General features: G+C 37.2%; 2 protein-coding genes across 3 annotated transcripts in view; one reads left to right on the forward strand and one right to left on the reverse strand.

Annotated features, from left to right (window-relative positions):
- Positions 1–21,860, reverse strand: part of LOC143358581 (uncharacterized) — a 72,213-nt gene that overhangs the window by 42,671 nt on the left and 7,682 nt on the right. The gene's annotated exons all lie outside the window — the stretch shown is intronic.
- Positions 3,659–21,860, forward strand: part of LOC143358578 (proton-coupled amino acid transporter-like protein pathetic) — a 47,837-nt gene continuing 29,635 nt past the window's right edge. The window contains exon 1 of one of the 2 annotated variants that reach the window (XM_076795796.1): positions 3,659–4,164. In XM_076795796.1, coding sequence (XP_076651911.1) covers positions 4,108–4,164 — 57 coding nt within the window. In that variant the 5' untranslated portion in view covers positions 3,659–4,107. The remainder of the gene's footprint in view (positions 4,165–21,860) is intronic. The other variant, XM_076795795.1, reaches the window with a different exon arrangement.

The raw sequence follows: 21,860 nt of genomic DNA on the forward strand, positions 1-21,860 counted from the left end.
TCAAGCGCCACAATTCTTTTCAATAGCTGAAAGAACTGGAAGAATTGATGGGAATCGAAGACTCGAATGAACTGAAAAATTTCTGGAGCTGACAGAACATTAAACCACAATTTAAAGAATTTATGTGCTTCAAAGAATTTAATGAGTTGAAAGAATCAGAGGAATTGCAGGAAATTAAGGAATTGAAAGAATTAACAGAAATAAATGAATTGAAGGAATTGAAAAAAATTAATGAATTGAAGGAATTGAAAGAAATAAATGAATTGAAGGAATTGAAAGAAATAAATGAATTGAAGGAATTGAAAGAAATAAATGAATTGAAGGAATTGAAAGAAATAAATGAATTGAAGGAATTGAAAGAAATAAATGAATTGAAGGAATTGAAAGAAAGAAATGAATTGAAGGAATTGAAAGAAAGAAATGAATTGAAGGAATTGAAAGAAATAAATGAATTGAAGGAATTGAAAGAATTAAACGATTTAAAATATTATAAGGAATTGAAGCAATTAATAGAATAGAAAGAATTGGTTTTCAAGGATTACAATATTGACAAGAATTGAAAGAGATGAATTTGAACGAATTGAAAGGATTCTCAAAATTGTGAAATCTACAAGAGTTGAAAGAATTGTAAGACTTGTAAAATTGCAAACTGGAATTGACAAAATTGTGGAAATTAATTGATTCTTGCAAATTTCAATGTGCTGAACGCGAAACTGAAAATTGTTTCGCTGTGTCTGTCTCCGTTCCTAAGAAATCTGACTTTGACCGAGTTCAATTTTCAATTTTGAAAATTGTTCACACAAGATAAGATGCGTAGAAAAATGCGGCTCGACTTAAAACATTCCTACACTTCCATCAGGACATACCATAAATTCATGGAAATTGCAATATCCTTGTATCTACATATGCATGTAAACTGTGTAAGTATTTATAACTATGTAATGTTCATTCGTAAACTTTTGTTGTACGATGTGCAATTATGGTTAGATAATATTTCAGTCTGCTATACGATAAAAATCGCATAACAATACAGTTACACAATGGACCGATGGTCATCCATTTACAATTACGTAATTGTAACTTTTTTTTACAAATAAAAATGCTAAATAATAATAATTTCACTTTTAGTAATAAACATAATATTACTTGCACATTTTCGACAAACTATACTTCTGGCAAATGAATGTTTAGTAACGTGTATATTGGACAATATAATTCCATTACAATTTTCTATCTCTAGTGACCTTACTTTTGTTTAATAATTGTGTTGAAATTGTTGTGAAATTTCCAGTAAGATTTCAGTATTAACCATTTGAATGAGTTGAAAACAATAGAACAGTATTTTTAAATTCTCTAAATAATTTTTACTACTTTACACTTGATCTAGTAATTTCTACCATTATTGTATAAAGTCCGCAGTCTAATTATCACATGTTACATGTAAATCAAACGATCTACAGTGGTCTATAGATCTTCCAGAGCACAAACAGTACCAGAAACATTTGTTCAGGAGTCCACTTGTCAAATACTCTAGGACACTGCTCCACCCCCCCCCCCCCCAGAACGAGTTCCTACGGTTTCGAAAAACTCGGATGCCAAACGATATTAGCCTAGATCGGGGTGTAACGTTTCCCCTGATCCCAGAAAAATCCTGAATCGTTAGGAACCGACTCGGCGCTGGAGGCTAACGGTGCTGACCTTGATCCTGCGACGAGCGTCGACGCAAGGCGATTATAAACCCGATACATAGCTGGATAACGATGCAGAAACGCGTTCGACGTAAATGGATTTGGCATGTGCGATGGGAGCGGCGAGTGTCTGCTGTCCGTTGGAGAAGGACAGTCTGCTGGGGAAAGGGAGAGGAAGAAGGCTACGTCTGAGAGCAAGCGAGGCTCCAAGGGGACAGAGAATGCTGAAAACGAGGGGGACGATTACGGAGAAGTAGAAGATTACGAGCGAGACGACGCTCCTTGCTGACGACACAACTGTGACGCGAGCCGGAAAAACACCCTGTTATATACACTCAATTCTAACCAACCAATCTTTTATTATTTAATAACAGTAGATAAAAATCATTCTTTGTTTAAATGCTGTCCAAACATTGATTAATCCACACTCGATCCCTCGATCCAGCGTAGCAACCAGGCCTGGGCTTCTGAAATGAGATTATCTGAAATATTATTTGAAGTAACATATTTTATTTTATAATTATTTCAGATAATTATAGTCTATATGGCGCGTATGTAATCCTTGATCACAATGGACCGAACTCTAAAAATAAAAAACAGTCAACGTGTTAAATAACTTTTATTAAATCTGCTTTTGGACACCGAAGGATATTTGTGAGGTAGTGTACATAACTAACTAATAATTTATACTGACTGTTACAAAAATTAAAGTTTAGATATTGTTGTATATCGATTTTGGTCAAAATGGATCCAACCATAACAAAGAAACCCTGTGAAATAATTTTTGTCAATTGTATTGAGGACACTGAGTGGTAATGGGAAAGATAGTATTCATACTATGGTTAAACTGACTTCTAGAAAATTAGAATTTATATGGCACGTTTATAACCTTGGGATAAAATGGACATAAGCCGCGTCATGGTTAAATGTAAAATGGCTGACAATGTGTTAAGCAGTTTTTATTGAAATTAATTTTGGAAAAACTGTCTTTTAGGGAGGGGGGGGGCAGAGACCTTGACCTTCACTCATATTGTCAAGGATATTATCCCGAGTAACCTCCAAAAGGTCGTAACTGTCGTTTGTTTTCTTATAAAAAAAGTTATTTATAAAAGATATTACCAGGATATTACCAAGATATTACCAATTATTAATTTAACCATGAACGAGTTCGATCCGGGTTGTATTTTGCATAGGGTAGCGGTGCAAGGGGAAGAGCCGTGCCCTTCCGGCACCCACGCTTTTCCTTCATAGTACATACATATGCATACATGATACATAACATTGAACATTGTGCTAGAAATTATGGACAGGGTGGCCCAAAAATCACTAGACCATTGAAAATTCGAATTCGCTCATAAAAGAATGAATATGGATATTTGAAAAATAAAAGGGTTATTCCATTTCAAAGTGGTCTAAGAAACTATTAGGCCGGCCTGTGCTTCTGTGTAAACTTTTCTCGACAATAATTTTTTAATGAACCACAGCTAAAATCTAAATCCATATCTATACCACCCTAAAACTTCATATCATCTAAAACTACTTAAGACGACGACTTTAACAACATACTTAAAAGAAACAACGATTGGAACAACAACGTTATGAACCTTTAAAGGTGACTGGGGGGTTGACTCTGGATTGACTCCACGTGGCAAGTCAAAGGTTAAGGAAACGGCTAAAAAAAAAATCGATTTTTCGAAAGTCGGAGACCAGAATAGCCCCTCAACTCGCACCATCGTGTGGTAGTGTGCATGTGTAAGCAAGAGGTGTCGAGCATCGTCCGAAAACCCATCGTATTGAGCGTTGACCGTGATCGGGTTGCAAGTGGGGGTTCGAGGTTGTCTGCCACGATGTGGGGGAGCAGCCTACGAGCAAGCCTACGTCTGTCAGAGTCTCGGAAAGGGACAAAGCTTGTCCGAGGTGGGGATAAGAGTGTAGCGAACCTCGCACACTAGGCCCGTCATTCCTAGTCGAGTCTCACCGACGCTCGCAGCGCCACTCCAGAGACTCCTCTTCTTTCTCTTTCCTCCATGCACGCTGCCCTGTACACAGGTTATCCCTAAATTCTGCCCCTTCCCTTCGCCTATTCCCCCCACTCACCGGACATACACAAGCTCCCTCCAAACGGTTTCTGCGAGGCAGGGAGAAAGCGCGGAAGAAAGTCGCGAAGAAGGAAAGCAGAAGGATCAGTGCGAGCGTGTCCATTGAGCGAGCCGGTTCATTGAAAAGTTTCGTCGAAAACATATTCGTGTGTGCTCGCGTGTGTATCTATATATTTTTTCTTTCCCGTTTCTCTCTTTTTCTATCTCTTTCTCTATCTATACCACCCCCCTCTCTCTCTCTTTCTCTCTCTCTTTCTCTCTTTGTCTTCTGGCAAAAGTGAATCGGAGAGCAGACTTGCAAAAGGTACACTCTGTCGAGAATGTCGCATAAGATGCTCGACCAAGGAGCGCCGCCGGTTCACGGGGGCAAATTTCAGGTGAGTTCACGTTTCTCTTTTTCCCCCCTTTCGCGGTTCTTTGTGTTCGTCGCCGATCGCGAAAACGGCCGCGTTGCGTAACGACGCGACACGACGACGTCCTCTTAAAAATTCCCGGCGAAACGCTGACGAAACAGGTTCGCTGGCGGTTAACGGTTACACAGATGGTGTGCGAATAGAAAATCAAGCGAATCGGAATATCGTTATCGGTACAAGGTGTCGTAGAAGGGGCTCTCGGAAACACGATGGGTAGGGGTTGGGTTTCTTTTCCAGGAACGCGCCCGCGCTTTTTCCATCGAATTCTCGGGCCGGACGTTCGAATTTGAAATTTTTCGCGCGCTTTCGAAGCTGAGGGGACTCACCGAGATTTAGGGAGTTTTGGACTTGTGGCTGGGGAATGCGGGTACAGTCACTACTCGAGGGTGGTTAGGAATAGTAGACGTATTGAAACTCGATCAGAATAATTTTTGTTGGTATCCATGGACGGAATGATGGAATTAGAATTTACTTTTAGTATTGGGTATAGCGTGTGACTGAATTGGAAACCGTTTTTGAATCTCCGTTATTGAACTTGTTATACTGTTTTCTGAAAATTTCGAACCTTCAAACTTGTTTTCCGTTAGCGAATATTTGTATCCTCAATAGATTTGCAATTATCACGCGACCAATGTGTACAGTATTCTTCAAAAACGTCAATCATTCGTTTCCTAACTTTTTTTAGAGGCAATTATTCCAGCTTCTAATCCGTTCTTAAATAGGATTACCACGAACCCGCGTAGACTTGTAATTATCGCACGATGTACAGTAACTTCCAAAAGTTTCGCACTCTTTCAAAGTAGTTGTTCGTTTAACATTTATATTTAATAGCAATGGCTAATCTCGTACCTAAATTTTAAACATACAATTACTACTTAATGTATACTATTCTTTTCGAAAACTTTGAGAATTGTTCACTTTTTGCCAGGAGTGTACCAATGTAGTGCGTCGTCTATACTGGTCGATAGATACAATTATTCAGTTCTAAATCTAAGTATTACGTCTGATTATTAATCATGTTCAGTAATTAATAAATACATTAAGTGGCTCTACTAAAAAGGCACTATAGAACAAAATTTTATATTGCTATAGTAATCTTTAGCGAAGCAAATTTTTACTATCCTGTCTTCAAAAGACGAAAGTTTGAAATACTGGACAGTTAAACTGTATCAATTTTCTTTTTACTGGTTTTTGTTAATCTCTTAATAAAATTATTGTTATTCTCTCGCATGGCCATGCAATATTTAATAATTAATCCGGCTGTTGGAAAATTACAAATCCACGAGACGTAAATAATCCTTGATCGAAATGGACCCAACTCTAAATATAAAAAACATACTACTTAGAAAAATATTTGTATCCTTATCTTCTCAGAAAAAGAAGTAATTATTGTAATAGCTGCTCGACCGCGTTAACGCTTTCGTTTTAGAGGATACGTGCGATCATGCATACGTTATCGCAAATAATGAAATACGTGTGCTCGAAGGTTACGTAAACCACCTGAGAAGCAAAGAGCAATTGCAGAACTAAATATTTACGGTGCGACCGTATCTTAACGTGCAAATTCCGAGTGATACGTCGGCCAGATCCAACGCGGCACAGTTAAACAATAAATTGTGGAGTGTAAATGTTGCATTTTTTTTTTTTTCAAAGGTGTTGCACTTTCGGGTGCAAACTCTAGAAAGCCTGGGAACCGACGCACAATTCATACATGTTTTACATATCGCCATGTTTGAAGAGCGCGCGCTCAACATTTGCATGTACAGCACGGGTCAAAAGTTTATTCGTGAAAATGAAAAATTGGCAAATTTATTTCATCAATTCGTCTTTTGCCGTTAACAGTTACTTGATAATTGATCAAACATTCTGCGATTTCTATAAAATTAAACAAAACATATTAGAAATAATAACAAATTATTTTAAGTTTAAATGAAAATGAATAATTGACCAATTTATATTATTTTTTAATTGCTTTCTTTTCAAATTATACAAATTGTACAAGAATAATCGACAAAATATTACATTCTAAATCAGAACCACAAATGACTGATATAAGAAGTTATTAAAATTATCAATTTAATTAAATTTTCATTACATTATTCTTTATGCAAAATGAAATGTTTACGCGTCGTTTCCAAGAAATGGAAGCTGAATGGAAATTCATTTCTTCTGTTAATAACTTCGATTACTCGAAAAGGATCTATATTTTTATACAAATTTTTACACTATTTCGTGTTTCTGTTACTCGTTTTTGCCATAAATGCATAAAATCCGCAGTCTATCGATCACTATCGCAGATATGAAAATTGTGCGAAATGATAAATTTTGCATTTTTTCGTGATAAATTTGCCCGTGTAAATAGATTTCTGAAAAGTCGATTTTTGAAAACAATCTGCTAGAAGATACAATTTTTTTTGTGAATTTTCGCCGTTAAATATTGATTTCTAGTTTCTGGATGGAAATTTTGGTGTTTATGGTACCTGGACACTGGTTTCGGCCAATGCATGTACCAAACTGCGAGCCGCAATCGCGACGCACATCGAGCGTTGACTCAGCAAGGAGTCATTCCAACCTGAATTAAATGTTACGTGGAATTGATAAAAGGAGGTCATGATGCGCGAAAGCAGCCGCGAAAAGTGCGTTTCGACGCGTGTCGCTGAACGTTGCGCTATCTTGTCGTTGTTATCGCTTTTTTTATTCCTTTTCGTCACACGTGCTTCGGCTGCTTTGCATTGTTACTCAACCGTGGAGTTGTCAACTCAACGGGCCGACGACAGGCCACTTTTGACCCAAATTAGAATTTTTTGAGTATTTTGCAATTAGCTGTACACACGTTTCCCAAGAAAACTACGTAATTTTTGATGACTTAATTTGCGTATTAACAACTGTAAACTGTCTGTATCGATTGCAAGAAAATAGTCAGATAGTTTCTTCCACTAATAATTCCAGTCGGTTGAAAATAATATACCTATGTAGTTAAACATATCTAGTCGTTTTAATATTTTGTGTTTCTCCTACTGATTTTTGTCATAAATGCATAAAATCCGCAGTCTAATTATTATAGTATTTTTTTTATAATTTGTATAAATTTCTAAAATTGAAAATTGTAGTATTTACATACAGCGCTTCGAGGAGTAAATTTTTGTCAACTAATAATGTTGAATTTTAATTTTACAATCTAGAAATCATAGTTCGTATAGACTGAAGCGTTCTTATAATTTTCTGAAAATCCTAATTCTTATAAATTAATGATCTCGTATATTTGTCCAGAAATTACAAATTTTAATCTGTTCGGTCAAAAAGTCATAGTACGTTTCTAAGTCAATAAACTGTGTAGTTTACTTCGATCGCGGAGGAAATGGTTTCTCAACTCGAATAGGTTAAAGATGAGTAGTTCATTCGTGGCAAAGACGATACATTTGATAAGTAGCGTGATAAGAGCAATCGAATCCGCTGCAATGCAACGAGTCACGGTTGTACTGACACAATCATGCCACTTGAATGACTCTCTCAATGCAGAAACTAACCGTGCTGGTGTCAACGATGACTTCATTTTCATGAGTGGTCTGTGCAAGAATCCCTGCAAGTCACTGATTGGCTAAAAAAAGAAGAAAAAATGGAAAATCATGATATCTGCACGATCAATCTTATCAGAACACAATATACTTGAGAAACTGCAGGTATATACAGTGTCCGGATTGGGTCAGGGTTAGGCTAGCTGCATGAATCTTTTATTTATCGGATGTATTAATTAATCATACAAGAATCGTGCAATAAATATATTAATTTACGCAGGTTTGGTAGTGGGGGTTACTCGAAATATCGACTTTTAAAAATTATTTATAAACTATAGGAACAGAAAGGAGTCACTTTTTGTTTAAACAATTTTCTATTTTTCTATTTCATATTTTATGTTTTAACCAAAATGCAAAATTTATTTGACAAAAAACTACTAAGCCACTTATCCGTCAGAAATGATTAATTTAGGTGGTATTTTAGTTCAAATATCGGATGTCCTTTACGAGAGGACACGAAAATGGCAATTATGGTGCTTACAAGATTTAAAATTTTCGCGAAATTATGCATTTAATTTGCTGGTTAATCCGAGAAACGAAGAGCTAAGATACAGTTATCTTTCTTATAACGCGGTACAATAAAACACGGAGCGCGTTTCCTTTATTCGTACTACTTTCAGATTTCATTTAACACAGTTTCAATATAACGTACAGAACACATTACCCTAATTTACATTATTTCTACGTTTCGTTTAACACGACCATGTTATAAAAGGGTTGACCGTTTATAGTTATTATATAGGGTCTCCTAAAATAATTGCGTCGTTAATGCACTAGTACTTTTTCTTTAAAGAATCACATACTGTATTGAACGGTACACTTGCTTCAAATCATGTACCCCTTGAGATCATTTGACTTTCATTCACAATCGCTACCGTCAACAATTTCGCAGATATTCAGTGTGATGGATCGGTTGTAAACGGGACACCCCGTAGATAGTCCACGAATGAGAGGCAGAGACCTAGAAAGGAGCGAATCCTCCCCATCACAGACGTTGACAAAGGGGCCCGAAGGTAGTAGTACCAGAAATCTTCAGGTCGACAGAGTTTTATGGCGATGGTGGTGGGGGGGACGAATTCGCCAAATCCCATAGCCGGTTACACTTCCTACGTAATAGCGAACGGAGGGGCGGGACAAAGAACCTTGTGTGGAGAGATTTCTCTAGTGAGGTTTGGAGAAACCGGCAGCACGCAAAACAGCCTTTCAGCCCCTCCCCTACTCGGGCCAGTTTTTTCTTTGTTCCATGGGATGATGCCCCCCACCCCCGAACTTTCGTAAAATCGAACGATGATCGTAACGGACCTTTTTCTTTCGTAACCGATACTGTCGCGAGGTCTGCCGGAAGATTTGATTGAGAAACTTCCGCTTGGTATTTGACGTGTGTCATTCGTGGGTGACATTTTCGTGGTGTTTGTATAATTGCAATGTGAAATCAGATTCTTTTGTTTATTGGTCTGCGAAATGGAATTAGACATATATATTCAACAATTTTTATTATTCAATTTTTCCGGGGTATTCTGTTATAGGGGATAATGTAGGGGAACAAGAAGATTGTTTTTATTAATGTTTATTTAAACTTTTTTCATGGACACATTTTATAAATTTTTATTCTTGAATTATCCTTAACAATGTATTATCATCATTCAGATATATGAATAAATAGACTGTCTCTAAAAATGTCTGATGGTAATTAAATATAAATTTTTCTCATCGATATATCTATGTTTTATCAATTTTTATTATTGGATCACTTTTAATAATTCATTGTTGTTTACGTCTGTAAAATTTTAATTTTATTCATCGGCTGCATTTAATAATAGTATTACCTGAATTTTAGTTTTCATAAAATCAAGTATAAAAATTCAAGTGTTGCAAGTACGATTAATAGTAATACAATAATTTCATGTGCATAAAAGATAGTGAATCACGTACAATGGAAATATTCAAAGTCGGAAGGAACGTGTTGGTTTCGGAATTAATGCAGCTTCGACTGCAAATGGTTAGAATTGTAATCTTCGAATTACGACAAAATGGATTACGTTTCAACAGCCTGTCCTCGAAAACGGTACTTTGCCTCGATATTCGCACGCAATCGGCCCGATTGCCGTTGAACTCGTCCCATGAAGGTCCTCGATGCAAGGACGTTACGCTCGCGAGCGTTTCCTGTCTCGAGAGAACAGAAACGAACGGTTTCGTGCGACTTACACGTGCATTTTGTGTGTGTCTTTGGTAATCGTGTTTCCGGAAAACAGCCACGACAGCAAATCTCGAGAAAAAATTGTTTAAATTGTCAAACAAGGCTCATATAAATTTTTCCAGCAATAGACCTGTTACTATACATTACTTAATTATTCTTTATGTAAAAGTATAAAAGACATAACAATTAAAATGTGTTAGAAAAATCTTGAATTAGATAGATCGAGAAAAAGCGTGCCACCTAAATACAGGGTGGTCTAAAAGTCACCAGACCATTTTAAAATGGAATAACCCTTTCATTTATAAAAATTTCTTAAGTCAAATGGTCTAGCGACTTCTAAACCACTCTGAATATTAAAAAAGAACACAAATTAGATAGGCTTACAAAAATGTGCAGATTACATCGGTAAAAAAAATTACAATTCAGATACATTAAAAGGAGGATACACAATTTAAATATGTTTTCTTAAAAAATTGCAATCTAGATTTAAAGAAGGACACGTAATTGTAATATTCGTGTAAAATTTGTCCTGGTGGTTAGCACAGCGTTGTTGGCCGGATACTTTTGCACAGAACTGTATGTCCACTGAGTGCGTTTAGGTGGGGAGAACTGTGCACGTGTAGTCTAGTGTTAAACCGCCATTCAGCGCTCGGGATCAGTAGAAAAAGGGTTCGTAGTGGTGGTGGTCGGCGTTGTGGGGGCACCATGCGTTCGGTTATGGGAGAGAGGGTGAGGAGGAGAGGGGGAGCCAAGACAAAAAAGAACACGAGCCCCACTGGTGGGGGTAGAGGAAAGGTGTTGAACGAGGAAATTTCCATGACGTAGCTACATCCATAGTCGTCGGAAATTGCTTGCGGACGCGGGTTACTTGTTTGACAGGATTGCAGCAGGATTATTTCGGCGACCGCGATGTTGAACTATAGGGGAACAATCTACCGGGCGTTAGGAACGATTTGCACTATTTGTTCTGTAAAATAGTACTGCTTGCGTCTGTGGAGATTTTATAAAAAGAAAATTTAAGCACAATCACTGCCACATCACCGTCCCTAAAAGTCACACAAAATCAGAACAACTTATTCAATGATACAAGAATAGGGAAGACAAAGCTTATCGTAATAATGATTTTTGTAACTTTCTCACGCCTCGTATATCACGTTCGAGTTCGGTATGTGTTGGGCTAAAAAAGTTTAATAAAGAACTGTTCTTACTTTAATAAGTAACTTCTGGAATTATCATTCAAGAAATCAAATACAAGTCGTTTTAGCTCACCCGGTAGTTCTAGAGTTAATATTGAATTTTATTGAGTACAATAGACTCTCGTAGAACGCGATCAAAAAACTGTTTAAAAAGGCTGCGTATATACGCTTCGTAACTTACGTAACAGAAGATACGTATATACAGTCTTTGTAAATAATTGTACGAGAGTCTATTATAAAGTACCAAAAAATATGATATATAATATTGACTATAATATCGAAGAGACATAAGTGCATATTGTACTGAGTATATTGAATAAATTTGAATATTTGTATAGTTACTGCAGACAATTCTTGATAGGTCAGACATTTAACACGAAAAATAATTAACATTTTACTTCGTTGCGACGTATTAATAGCTTGAAATGACTCAGACAGTTATATGCCAGTATCTAGCATGCGTGTTAGGCATGATATCACACTAATTTATGGAGATGGAAGGACATTGAACACAAACGTCATTGTCCATATGTAAATCTTAAGGAAAAGTTTCTCCTATGAAATGGTAAAATATAATCTTCTTGGAACTCGAATGGGATATTGGTGCAGCAATGGTTCACTGGAAAACAAGAAACCAGTCAATCTCGGAATGCATTTAGTATGATACACCTTGCAAGTCATTTAGTATAGAACTTCCGCTAAAGGATTATCTGGATCAGTGTCGTTCAGCGGACCTCTGCGGGCAAGGGCAGTGTTGCCAGATCAGGGGAATTGACTCGAATGGAGGGGAGGAAAGTTATCCTCTCTCTGCCAGTACCGGGTTAGTCACGTGACATTGTGATACGTGCACGACAAAGACGAAACGCGTCACGTGACCGGGCCGCGGCGGAAGCGTGGGGGAATATCGTCGTAGAAGGGGAAGGGTAGAGTGGGAGAAAAGTCTTAATCTGGCGACACCGGCCAAGGGCACTCGCCGATGCCCGTGAGGGCAAAGTCGCTGGCTATAGAGATGTCACCATTCATCGAAGCGGAATGGGGTAAAAGATGCTTGTGGAAACACGCACTATTGTCCGAGAAGGTGTGGCTTATTGCTCGCCGATTTGTTTGCACTCCAGAAAGCCTGCTTGGCTATCGGTATGGACAATGACAATGACTGTGGCACTGATCTAGTTATGCCAAACAAGAGGAAAGTTACTGTTAATTGAAATACCTGTTGAATATTTCAAGATACTGAACAATTTGTATCCCTAATTTTTTAGTTACGATTTTATAAAGTAACTTCATGAGTTACATTTCGTGAAAATTAAGCGAGTTATTGACATTCCCAATTTTGTAAAACAATAATTATTGGGGGAATGTTAGTCAAAATTTGCGGATTGGTGCCTTGGTATTGAAACTGTTGCATAAGAGATTACAAACAAAACTAAAAGGTACAAAAGTGTAAAAAGATGTTCGAAGTTAACGTTCGTGCAAATCGTGAAAAAAAGTTAACAGTTCCGAACTCGAAACGAAGAATTGTTAAGAACAATGAACGGAAACATGCTAAAAAATTTTATATCGCGATGACAGAAAAATTAGAAATTTGTATTGCAAGAATTATTGTACTTATTTGAAGTGATTGCGTTTTTCATTTATAAAAACGCGAACGAAAATAGAAGCAAGAAGAATAGAGCAAGTAAAAGTATGAATAGCTAGAAAAAAAGGGGAACAGTGACACGCAACGGTACACGGGACTGTTACATCCGGATACAAAGAACAAAGAGAAATTGTCAGCCGACACGTGCGATAAAAGAGCTACAAAAGGTAGAAAGCTTGAAAACTATACAAAAATTTCCGAACACGAAAACTTCGTCATATCTATATTGATCTAACAATAAACAAATTCATTACAAAAAAATCCCAAGTAATCTTGTTGCAACCTCTTGTGTTAAATGATTTGATACTTTATTTGAATGATTTGATTCGCTCGAATACGAAATTATTTGATAATGATTTATTAGGACTACAGACAATTTATTTGGATAATTCCCAAGTCTGCCTTATGTAGAGGGTGGAAGGAAAATATTGCGTTGCGTTGGCAGTTTGGAAGGGAAAGAAGCATGTTCGATCCAGGATTGGGGAGAGGTCAGCGGTCGCAAAGTAGTCGAAGTCACGCGAACGCGTCTGGAGTTCGTTCGTCTAGCAAGCCAGCGACGCGACATGTACCGGATGTTTAGAAAGTTTCTACTAAATCGAGCAAAAATCAAATTTCGAACTGTGTTAGTCATTTCCCAATTTTTTCGTAAAGACATCAACTCGCAGATTGTTTTCATAGAAACACAAGGCATATAGTCAGTAAATATTCACTAGATATAGTCACTAGATATAGCCACTAGTTATAGCCACTAGATATAGCCGCTAGATATAGTCACTAGATATAGCCACTACATATAGTCACTAGATATAGTCACTAGATATATTTACTAGATATATTCACTAGATATATTTACTAGATATATTTAGTAGATATATTCCTCACTAGATATATTCCTTACTAGATATATTCCTCACTAGATATATTCTCCGCTAGATACATTCTCCGCTAGATATATTCTCCCCTAGATATATTCTCCCCTAGATATATTCTCCCCTAGATATATTCTCCCCTAGATATATTCTTCACTAGATATTACTCACTAGATATATTCTCCGAAAACTGGCAAGCATGGTGCTTGCTGGCTTGCTGGTGTGTAACCGTAAGTGTACGATTGTTAAAGACTTGTTTGGCAATGAAATTATCAGGTCTCTTGAAAAAATGTATTAGCAGTCGATTAGTCCAAGGTGTACTAGCCCTCGCAATTCCCAACGCAAATTTCATCGTTAATTATTAGGAAACTGAATGAGAAATGCTTGAAATGCAAACGTTATCGTGCTGATGTAACGAAGCGCTAGCATGATATAACAGCTGGATTTGATAGTCCATTAGACACGTAATTTAATCTTCAGATTGAGTCACCAATGATTGACGTGTGGCGTAGAACGGGAATAATTGTTGTTCAGACAGCGGTAAATGTCAGGTAAGCAGGGTTGAGACAGTCGATAACTGACGATAATTTTTTATTTGATTTGGAATATTGGATTTGTATATTTTAAAAATCTAGCATCAATTTTTTACTTCAAAATTCCAGTTGTTAAAAGTTATATATACATGGTTGCATTGCTCTCAATTTTTTCGGGAGCTAAGTCAACCATTGTTGGGAGTTAGGAAGTTGGTACAGTTTGTGATTGGTCAGACATATTAAGGATGATCTTTGTGCACAGACATATGGAAAGAGATCATCCATATAGAAGCTTAGTTTTCAGGGATGCATAATTTGGGATTTTTGTTGTTTACCATATTAAACAATTCACCATTTTTGTACTGACTCTCAAGCAACCAACGATAGATTTCATATCCTCTGAAATCTAGTTCTGACTGGATATCTCAGAGCTTCAGTTTCTACATATCCTAAAAATACAAACGCCCGGAATAGACGTAGTATCTTTGCCCCCTCCAGCATAGAACTCCAAAGGGGCGCTGTTTTGTTGCTCTTAAGTGCTTCTATTCTAGAGCGATATGATAGAATTTGGATTATATTGTCTGGTTAATTACTAAAACAAAGTTATCCATCTTGTCCTTCCTCTATGAACTCTTTTACTGGGCGTGATTTCGTTACTCTCCATCTCGACGGAGCTAGGGGAGTGCCCTGCAGGACATTATGTGTCCATCGTAAATTTAGATTTTATATTTCATAAAGAAATTTTACTCTACAACGCCTGTCTATGAAGATTCTTGATCTGCTTCTCTTGAACGCCTGGGTGGGCGTGGCTTCGTTATCCCCTCTATGTAGAAAGCTTTGCATAGGCGTGGTTTCAATACTCTTAAATGTATGACGGGACAATTCCCATTTGTATCTAATTTAAAGTAACCTAGAAGAACCTGACCACCGTTTTTTTGTTGTTAAAGTCGTGGTAGAAGACTATTTATCATGGTATTTCTGCGTATAGTGGTCCAACGGGCGTGGTTTAGTGGCCCCTGACATTTGTGGGGGGAAGGATAGCGATCCTTAGAACAATTCATGCTGACAGCGACTTGGACTCAATACGTATCATCTAGAAATCTGGTGCTGAAAACGAAAATATTTTTTCTCCACGTAGAATGCTCCAAAGTGGGTGTGGCTTTGTGGCCCCTTAGCACCTCTATAGCCAAAACACTGCAACAAAGGGCAATCTGTCCTCACGTCGGCCCTTTTTTTGAAGTCTGAAGCTCAAAATACTGCTTTTAGTGTTTTTTAATCGCAACCATGTCTAACTTAAGGGGCGTGGCATTATTGCCCTCTTCACTTTTTCATAGTAGAGGCTAGTATCTCGTGATGCGATTTGTGTTCTACGCAGTTTTAAATATACAACATCCTCTAAAAATCTATCTTCAATTTCCCATTTGTTTAAACTTCTACTTCTAAAAATGTAGGTGTGTCTACATTGCTCCTAATTTTGTCGGAGCTCCAAATGTAGGCGTGGCTTCACCGCTCTCGTGGGAGCGGGTGCAGTGCCCCAGAGAGTAACGCAGGTTCTACGTGTACAATCCCTTGAAAAAAAAAATACATAGAGTAATAGTTCCAGTGGTCAACCATCTCGAGTGTATTGTTTCTATTATTGATCTGCTATATTGTAAATGTTTTATCTGGAGATATGAAGCAGCTACTCATTGGAAATGAGGAAACGTACAAGACTTTGTTAGTAGTTACTTCCTTTTAATTGCAATTTGATCTCCGGAAGGATGATTATTAATTAGGGGGGGGGGCTGAAATAAGACACAGTTACCTTATGGCCTCGTTGCTTTTGTCGGAGCCAATGCATGGCCCCACAGGGCAATCTCCGCCCACCCAATGAACAATCCCTTTCAATTGGAAACATTTAAAGACTTGATTAGGCGACGCGATACGCAACTCGTGAAAACGAGAGTCTTTTCATGGATCGAGCAAGATGAATGACGCTCGATCGTCGCATAATGCACTCTGGATACAGAGTCTTGGCGACTGCACGGGTCCAGCGGGGATTATCTCGTGGTGAAATCAAGTTGAAAAGTTCAATGCTAACCAGTCTACACGCGGACTGTGTGAATAGGAGCAGCGACGGCGCGAGAAAGAGAGAGCGAGAGGGGTTGGCAAGGGACGGGGTGGGGGAAGGAGGTTGTGCGCATGCGCCGTCGGCTGAACCCGAGGCCGGGTAATCACCGGCAGACTGTTCGATCGCCGGCAACCGAGTTCACTGGTCTCCTAGAAGTAGAAGTCACGCGAACGTGTCTCGAGACCGTTCGGATATCCTTGCCGCTTTACATATACAGTGGCTCCGTAAATATCGTCGATTCAGCCGGTTGTTTTCTCGTTGCCAACTGAACCGCCTTAGATCGATAACGAGCGCTATACTTACCTCGTCACGTGGCTCGGTTCTGCTGTCGATCGGGGAAACGGAATTGTATGTTTCGGTTCGAGTTTCGATGTTGTCGATGTCGGTTCTTGACTCCTTTGTTGCGTTCATGTTATCGATATGCTTTAGGAAGTTTATGATGCAAATAGGTACAAGTACAGAGAACCTCATCAAACTAATTATTAACAGATTTATTCCGTAAACTACTACTTCATTAGTTTACGTCTACATATTTCCAGCGAATTTTCTCTGTGTCTATTCTATATTCATTTCAAATTTCGCGGCATTTTTAAATATTAACTAGACTCAGCAACACCGCGAAATTTAAAATGAGTATAGAAAATTCGCTATAAATATGCATAAAGATATAAACGGGTCCAACAGGTCATGTAATCAGTTTGTCCATGATGATTTTATGAAGTTGTTTACGATCGAAATAGGCAGTTGCAAAATTGAATGACCTATAATTATTATCATTATTGAACTGTCTAGTGTTTACTGTCTCTGTTGTTTACTGATTTCGAATTTCGCGGTATTTTTAGATGTAGAGTAAATATCTAAAAATGCTTCGAAAAAATGAAAATAACCAAATAGTTCCAGAGAATGTTTATTATTCCTATTTTACATATATTCTAATGAATATTCACTATTCCCAATCTATACTCATTTTAAATCACAATAAAAATGGAAATTAGATATTATTTAAAAATTCCGCGAAATTTTAAATTAATGTAATAAAAAATTACAACAAATATTTGTTTATGCACTGATGGAATTGTATACAAAATAGTACTGTAAAAATTTATCCCTATATTACCATTTATTTCTAGTGAATATTCCTTATGTCTGTGCGGAATCTATTTTAAACGCGGTGTTTTTAAACTTAGTCTGAAACGAGCACAAAATGGAAACTTTCAAATTCTAGTGTAAAATAATCGGCACAAAAACGCGTGTTAGCGATTGAAATAAAATTCATTGCCAAGTCTGACTCACAATCAGACGGTTCGACACGATTTCATCTGGAGGAAGAGTGCGTTTTAAACACGAAGATGAACGCACACTAGCACGCGCGTTTATTACTCTCTCTTCGAGATGGTGGAAAGAGGCGATCGAAACCTTTAGCTTCGTGAGTCACCGGTTTGCGGAACTTTGGTTTCCATAAATAGCTGACCGTTTGATTCTCTACTATCGAGACTAGTTTCCAATTCTGTGACCATTCATTCACCACGCATTTTCGTTGAAATCACTCTAAACACATCTATTATATTCTATGATTAATTTGCAACAAGCTAATAGTACGCCATTAGGGATTAGCTTTACTTCGCACATTTTTTTCCAAAATTTCTATGAAACATTACAAACGTTCAAAAAGCAAACTTTCTACGTATTTTTCTCGACGAAAACTCTAGATGCAAAAAGCACAAACAAAAGGCAATAAAAGTCTCACGTGAATCCTATTTTTCATAATTTTTTCGAAGTCTTTGGTGGTCGAAAAAAATACGAAAAGAAACTAGCAGCTACATTTTAAAGTTACATTTTTATTAATCGATTATATAGTCACCGCCATTTTCTATAATATCTTATAAGGCGGTGGATTCATTTTGTCTTGAGCTCTCTGAAAATTGAGCACGATCTTTCGTGAAAAAAATTCGGGAAAAATTCCGTTTGCTATTTCAGCATTTTAACAAAGAACAATATGCGGACCCAGAAAATTATTTTTAGTTGAGTAAAAGTCACTCAAATATTTTTTCGTCCACACGAAAGTTGATCCTTCGGGTACAGTAAAGACGTTGGAATTGGCGTCGGACATTTTCGTAAAAGTTAGCGACATAGTCCGTGTGATATAAATAACATTTCTGTCTGGACATCAGGATAAAAAACGAATGGGAATTAAATGCAGATCCGATTCGCATCTGCGGCTTCATGTTTGGTAGCTGACCGCATTGTTCAAGGCGTATTATCTCGGCTCCAACAAAGTATTTTCACGCATACTTGGTATTCGCGCAAAAAGTCGACCATGTAACGTTGATACTGGTTTAGGTCATTTTCAGACCGCAACAAAAACCCGTGTTGTATCGAATAGCGTTTATTATTACCACATTCTGTGCACAATCGACCGTTGCAGGGAGAGCTGTGCGCGTTGTCCTTGCTGGACATTTTTTTCGCTTTCAGACAAATGTTGCTGACGCGAACCGTGCATTACTTGTATCAACAAAAGGAAAAAATTGATTAACGAGAAGGTATAATAACTGGTAACCTAGACTGGGGATTTTATGCTTTTATGATTGAAGTGACCAGGCGAAATACCAAACTGCAAAGACGTTAGAAGAATTTAAGAATATTATATTACAGAACAAATCGATTTTGATTTGTCTTGTATTTCTTACAATTAATTTAGACAACTTCTATTTTCCGCAAATATGGTAAATTATTGATGTTGTATATCATTCCATTTCTCATTTTCATTAAAATTGTGAATATTCGCAAGAAGTGTATAGTTTAAAAAAAGAAAACTAGTAAAATATTTTAATATACACTAGAATATTTTTTACTTATGTTTCTTATCTTCAGTTTCAGCTAGTTTTTGCTTTAAAAAAAAAGTGGTGAGTTTCAGAATTTTTGGAGAACGCTAAAATGTGTATTTCTGACAGTATTTCATGTCTTTTGATTTATGTATGTCTTTAGTTTTATTGTAGCAGCACCCTATAGATCTGTGTAGCTGGCACTGTCACAGAAACGATTATCACTGATAATATAAAATATGTATTATTTTCTGATAACAGAGGCATTTGTACTCGTTCATAGATCACTATGCTACGTAAAAAAGATGCTCTCGTTGAGGAAATGACAAAAGATTTATAGTAGTCAGACACGCGGGCTTGTATTATAGTTTATTCGTGATTAGATAAGTTCGTTTTCCCATGACAGATAAGTTCGAACGTTATCACGCGCTCAAACACTTGAATCGACGCCGTCAAACGCGTGTTCCCTGTGGTTTGACATTAATAATTTCGCAACAAACTCTTACGATGTATATTCGTCTCGGTTAAATTTTCGTCGAGTATATTACCATTATACGAAATCCACTTTTGATTTCACCATTCTATTCTTTTCTAATTTCTGCAAAATATGTGTCCTGAAATTTTTATTGCAAAATTGTATATATTCGGAAAAGTAAAATATTTCTATATTTTAAAAAAATCAGACAATTTGTTAAATTTTTATTCGACTCTTTCGATATATTTTTCAAGTGTAAAACCATTTTTTGAGACGCATTTCTCGAATATTTTCGCACCGTTTGTGGAGACTGAATTTTTTAAAAAATGTTTCGTTCGGTTTCTTTTGATAGACAGCAATTTTCTCCGATGCTCAGAGTGGACGCTCATTAATTAGTCACGTCAATTGCATGATTCAGTGTAGAATATTTTCCCGTAATTTTAGAGTTGCGGGAAAACTCTGCGCAAATGTGCAACTTCAACTGGCGGTGACACACGTTATCTTCCAGTATGTATTTTACAGGCGATTCCGCGTATTTTAAAATCGCAAGTACTTGTACAACAGATGTGCAACAGTTGCATAATCATGTTATAGAGTGCAGGAGATCTTAATGTCCTATTCTGACGCAACAACGCTCTTGTCGCTGTCAGGAAAATACTTTACTTCAAAACATCAAGTCACTTACATCCGTGGGAATCATTTAATTTTTATTTTTTATATAACATCAATATTTCAGTGTCGTACACGTTAAGCTGTCGACCAGAAAGTCCATTCCTTCTGATCGTAAATGAATTGTAGAAGCGGAATGTTAACAATTTTATTCGCAACTTGAATCGTTCAAACAATTATTATTTTCACGTTACGAGAAAAATTGGAAAATAACTGAATTTTCATTTAAACCGTTTGCAAGAAAACTGATTCGACATCCAAATTTATTTCTTTATCATTTTTCCGGTATCGGAAATCTGGTATTCAAATACATTTTGGATCGACTGTAGCGAGACATCGGCGAATCGCTGAATATTCAGAAGTGTCCGGTTAAATAAAAGTGAACAATAGTCGCCGGTGAATCCGCGCGGTCAAATGAAGAAGGTCAATACTGTTACGCGTAACGCAACCGGTGGTAATTCAGGGGCAGAAGCTGATACAGCCCTCCCACGCAGGATCCACACGAGCCGGGTGTGCGTGCTACGCACCGCGAGCCTCGAGATGAGGATGTGACGTGAATCTCTCAGATTTGTTAATTTGTTACTGCGCTGGCACCCGTTGATTCGCGCATTCAAGAACCTTGCGTGGGCACCGGGAGAGATTGTGCCACGATCTCGAGTATCTATCGCCTGTAAGGGAAAGTTCTGTCGTTGTTTTCTTATAGGTTCAAAATCGTTTATTTAAAGTTTTGACAAACAAGTGTCATGTAGTTTTGTTCATCGGACATGGCCAATGCTCTGGATGCGTATTGATTTCCTCTAGAGTAGATTTTGGCTTTTGATGCGAAAAACTCGACGATTGCCGTTCAGACATCTTTGAAATTTGCATATTTTTTCCATTAAGAACATTCTTTAATGATCGGAAAAGGTAATAATCGGATGGGACTAAGTGGGGAAGAATTTGGTGGATGTGGTAGAATTGTCCAAACAAGCTCTTGAATTTAATGCATTTTTATGTTTTCGTGGAGAAGCTGCCTCGTGCATGAAAAATGAAACGCCATTTTGAAATTTTTCGAGCTATCTTTGACAAGTTCTTGAAGTTACTGCGGCCCCGGCTAATACCCCGCAAATGCTTTTTCGCTGCTTGCACAGATTTATTTCCTATAGTATCATCTCCGTAAAAGTCGCAAAGGTCTCTACCGTAAGTGTCAAAATTTTATCCCTATCATCGGGACGATCCCCAATACTAATTTTTGTATTTTTTTTTAAATAAAACTTCTACCGTCGTATTCGTCTCGTTTTTCTGATTAACCTGTTCATTCTTCGAAAACAATGTTGACATTATTGAAATTTTTGTATCTTATCGGTATAGATTATATTAGGGTTTATCATAGAAAATGCACCTTCAATTTTCTCGTGTACTACAGGTCCTGAGTGTTCAAAATTATTAAATTTGTATTCAAATTGAATAATATAAGAATAATACTGTGTTAATTATTTTTAAATTGTCATTCTTTTTCAATTCTCATAATACAAATAATTTCTTTTAATAAAATCGGAAAGAGTGAAATGTATGAGCTTCAAGTATCAAAAATAAGAA

The sequence above is a fragment of the Halictus rubicundus genome, chromosome 11 (assembly GCF_050948215.1).
Source record: "Halictus rubicundus isolate RS-2024b chromosome 11, iyHalRubi1_principal, whole genome shotgun sequence".
In the NCBI taxonomy this organism is placed as follows: domain Eukaryota; kingdom Metazoa; phylum Arthropoda; class Insecta; order Hymenoptera; family Halictidae; genus Halictus; species Halictus rubicundus.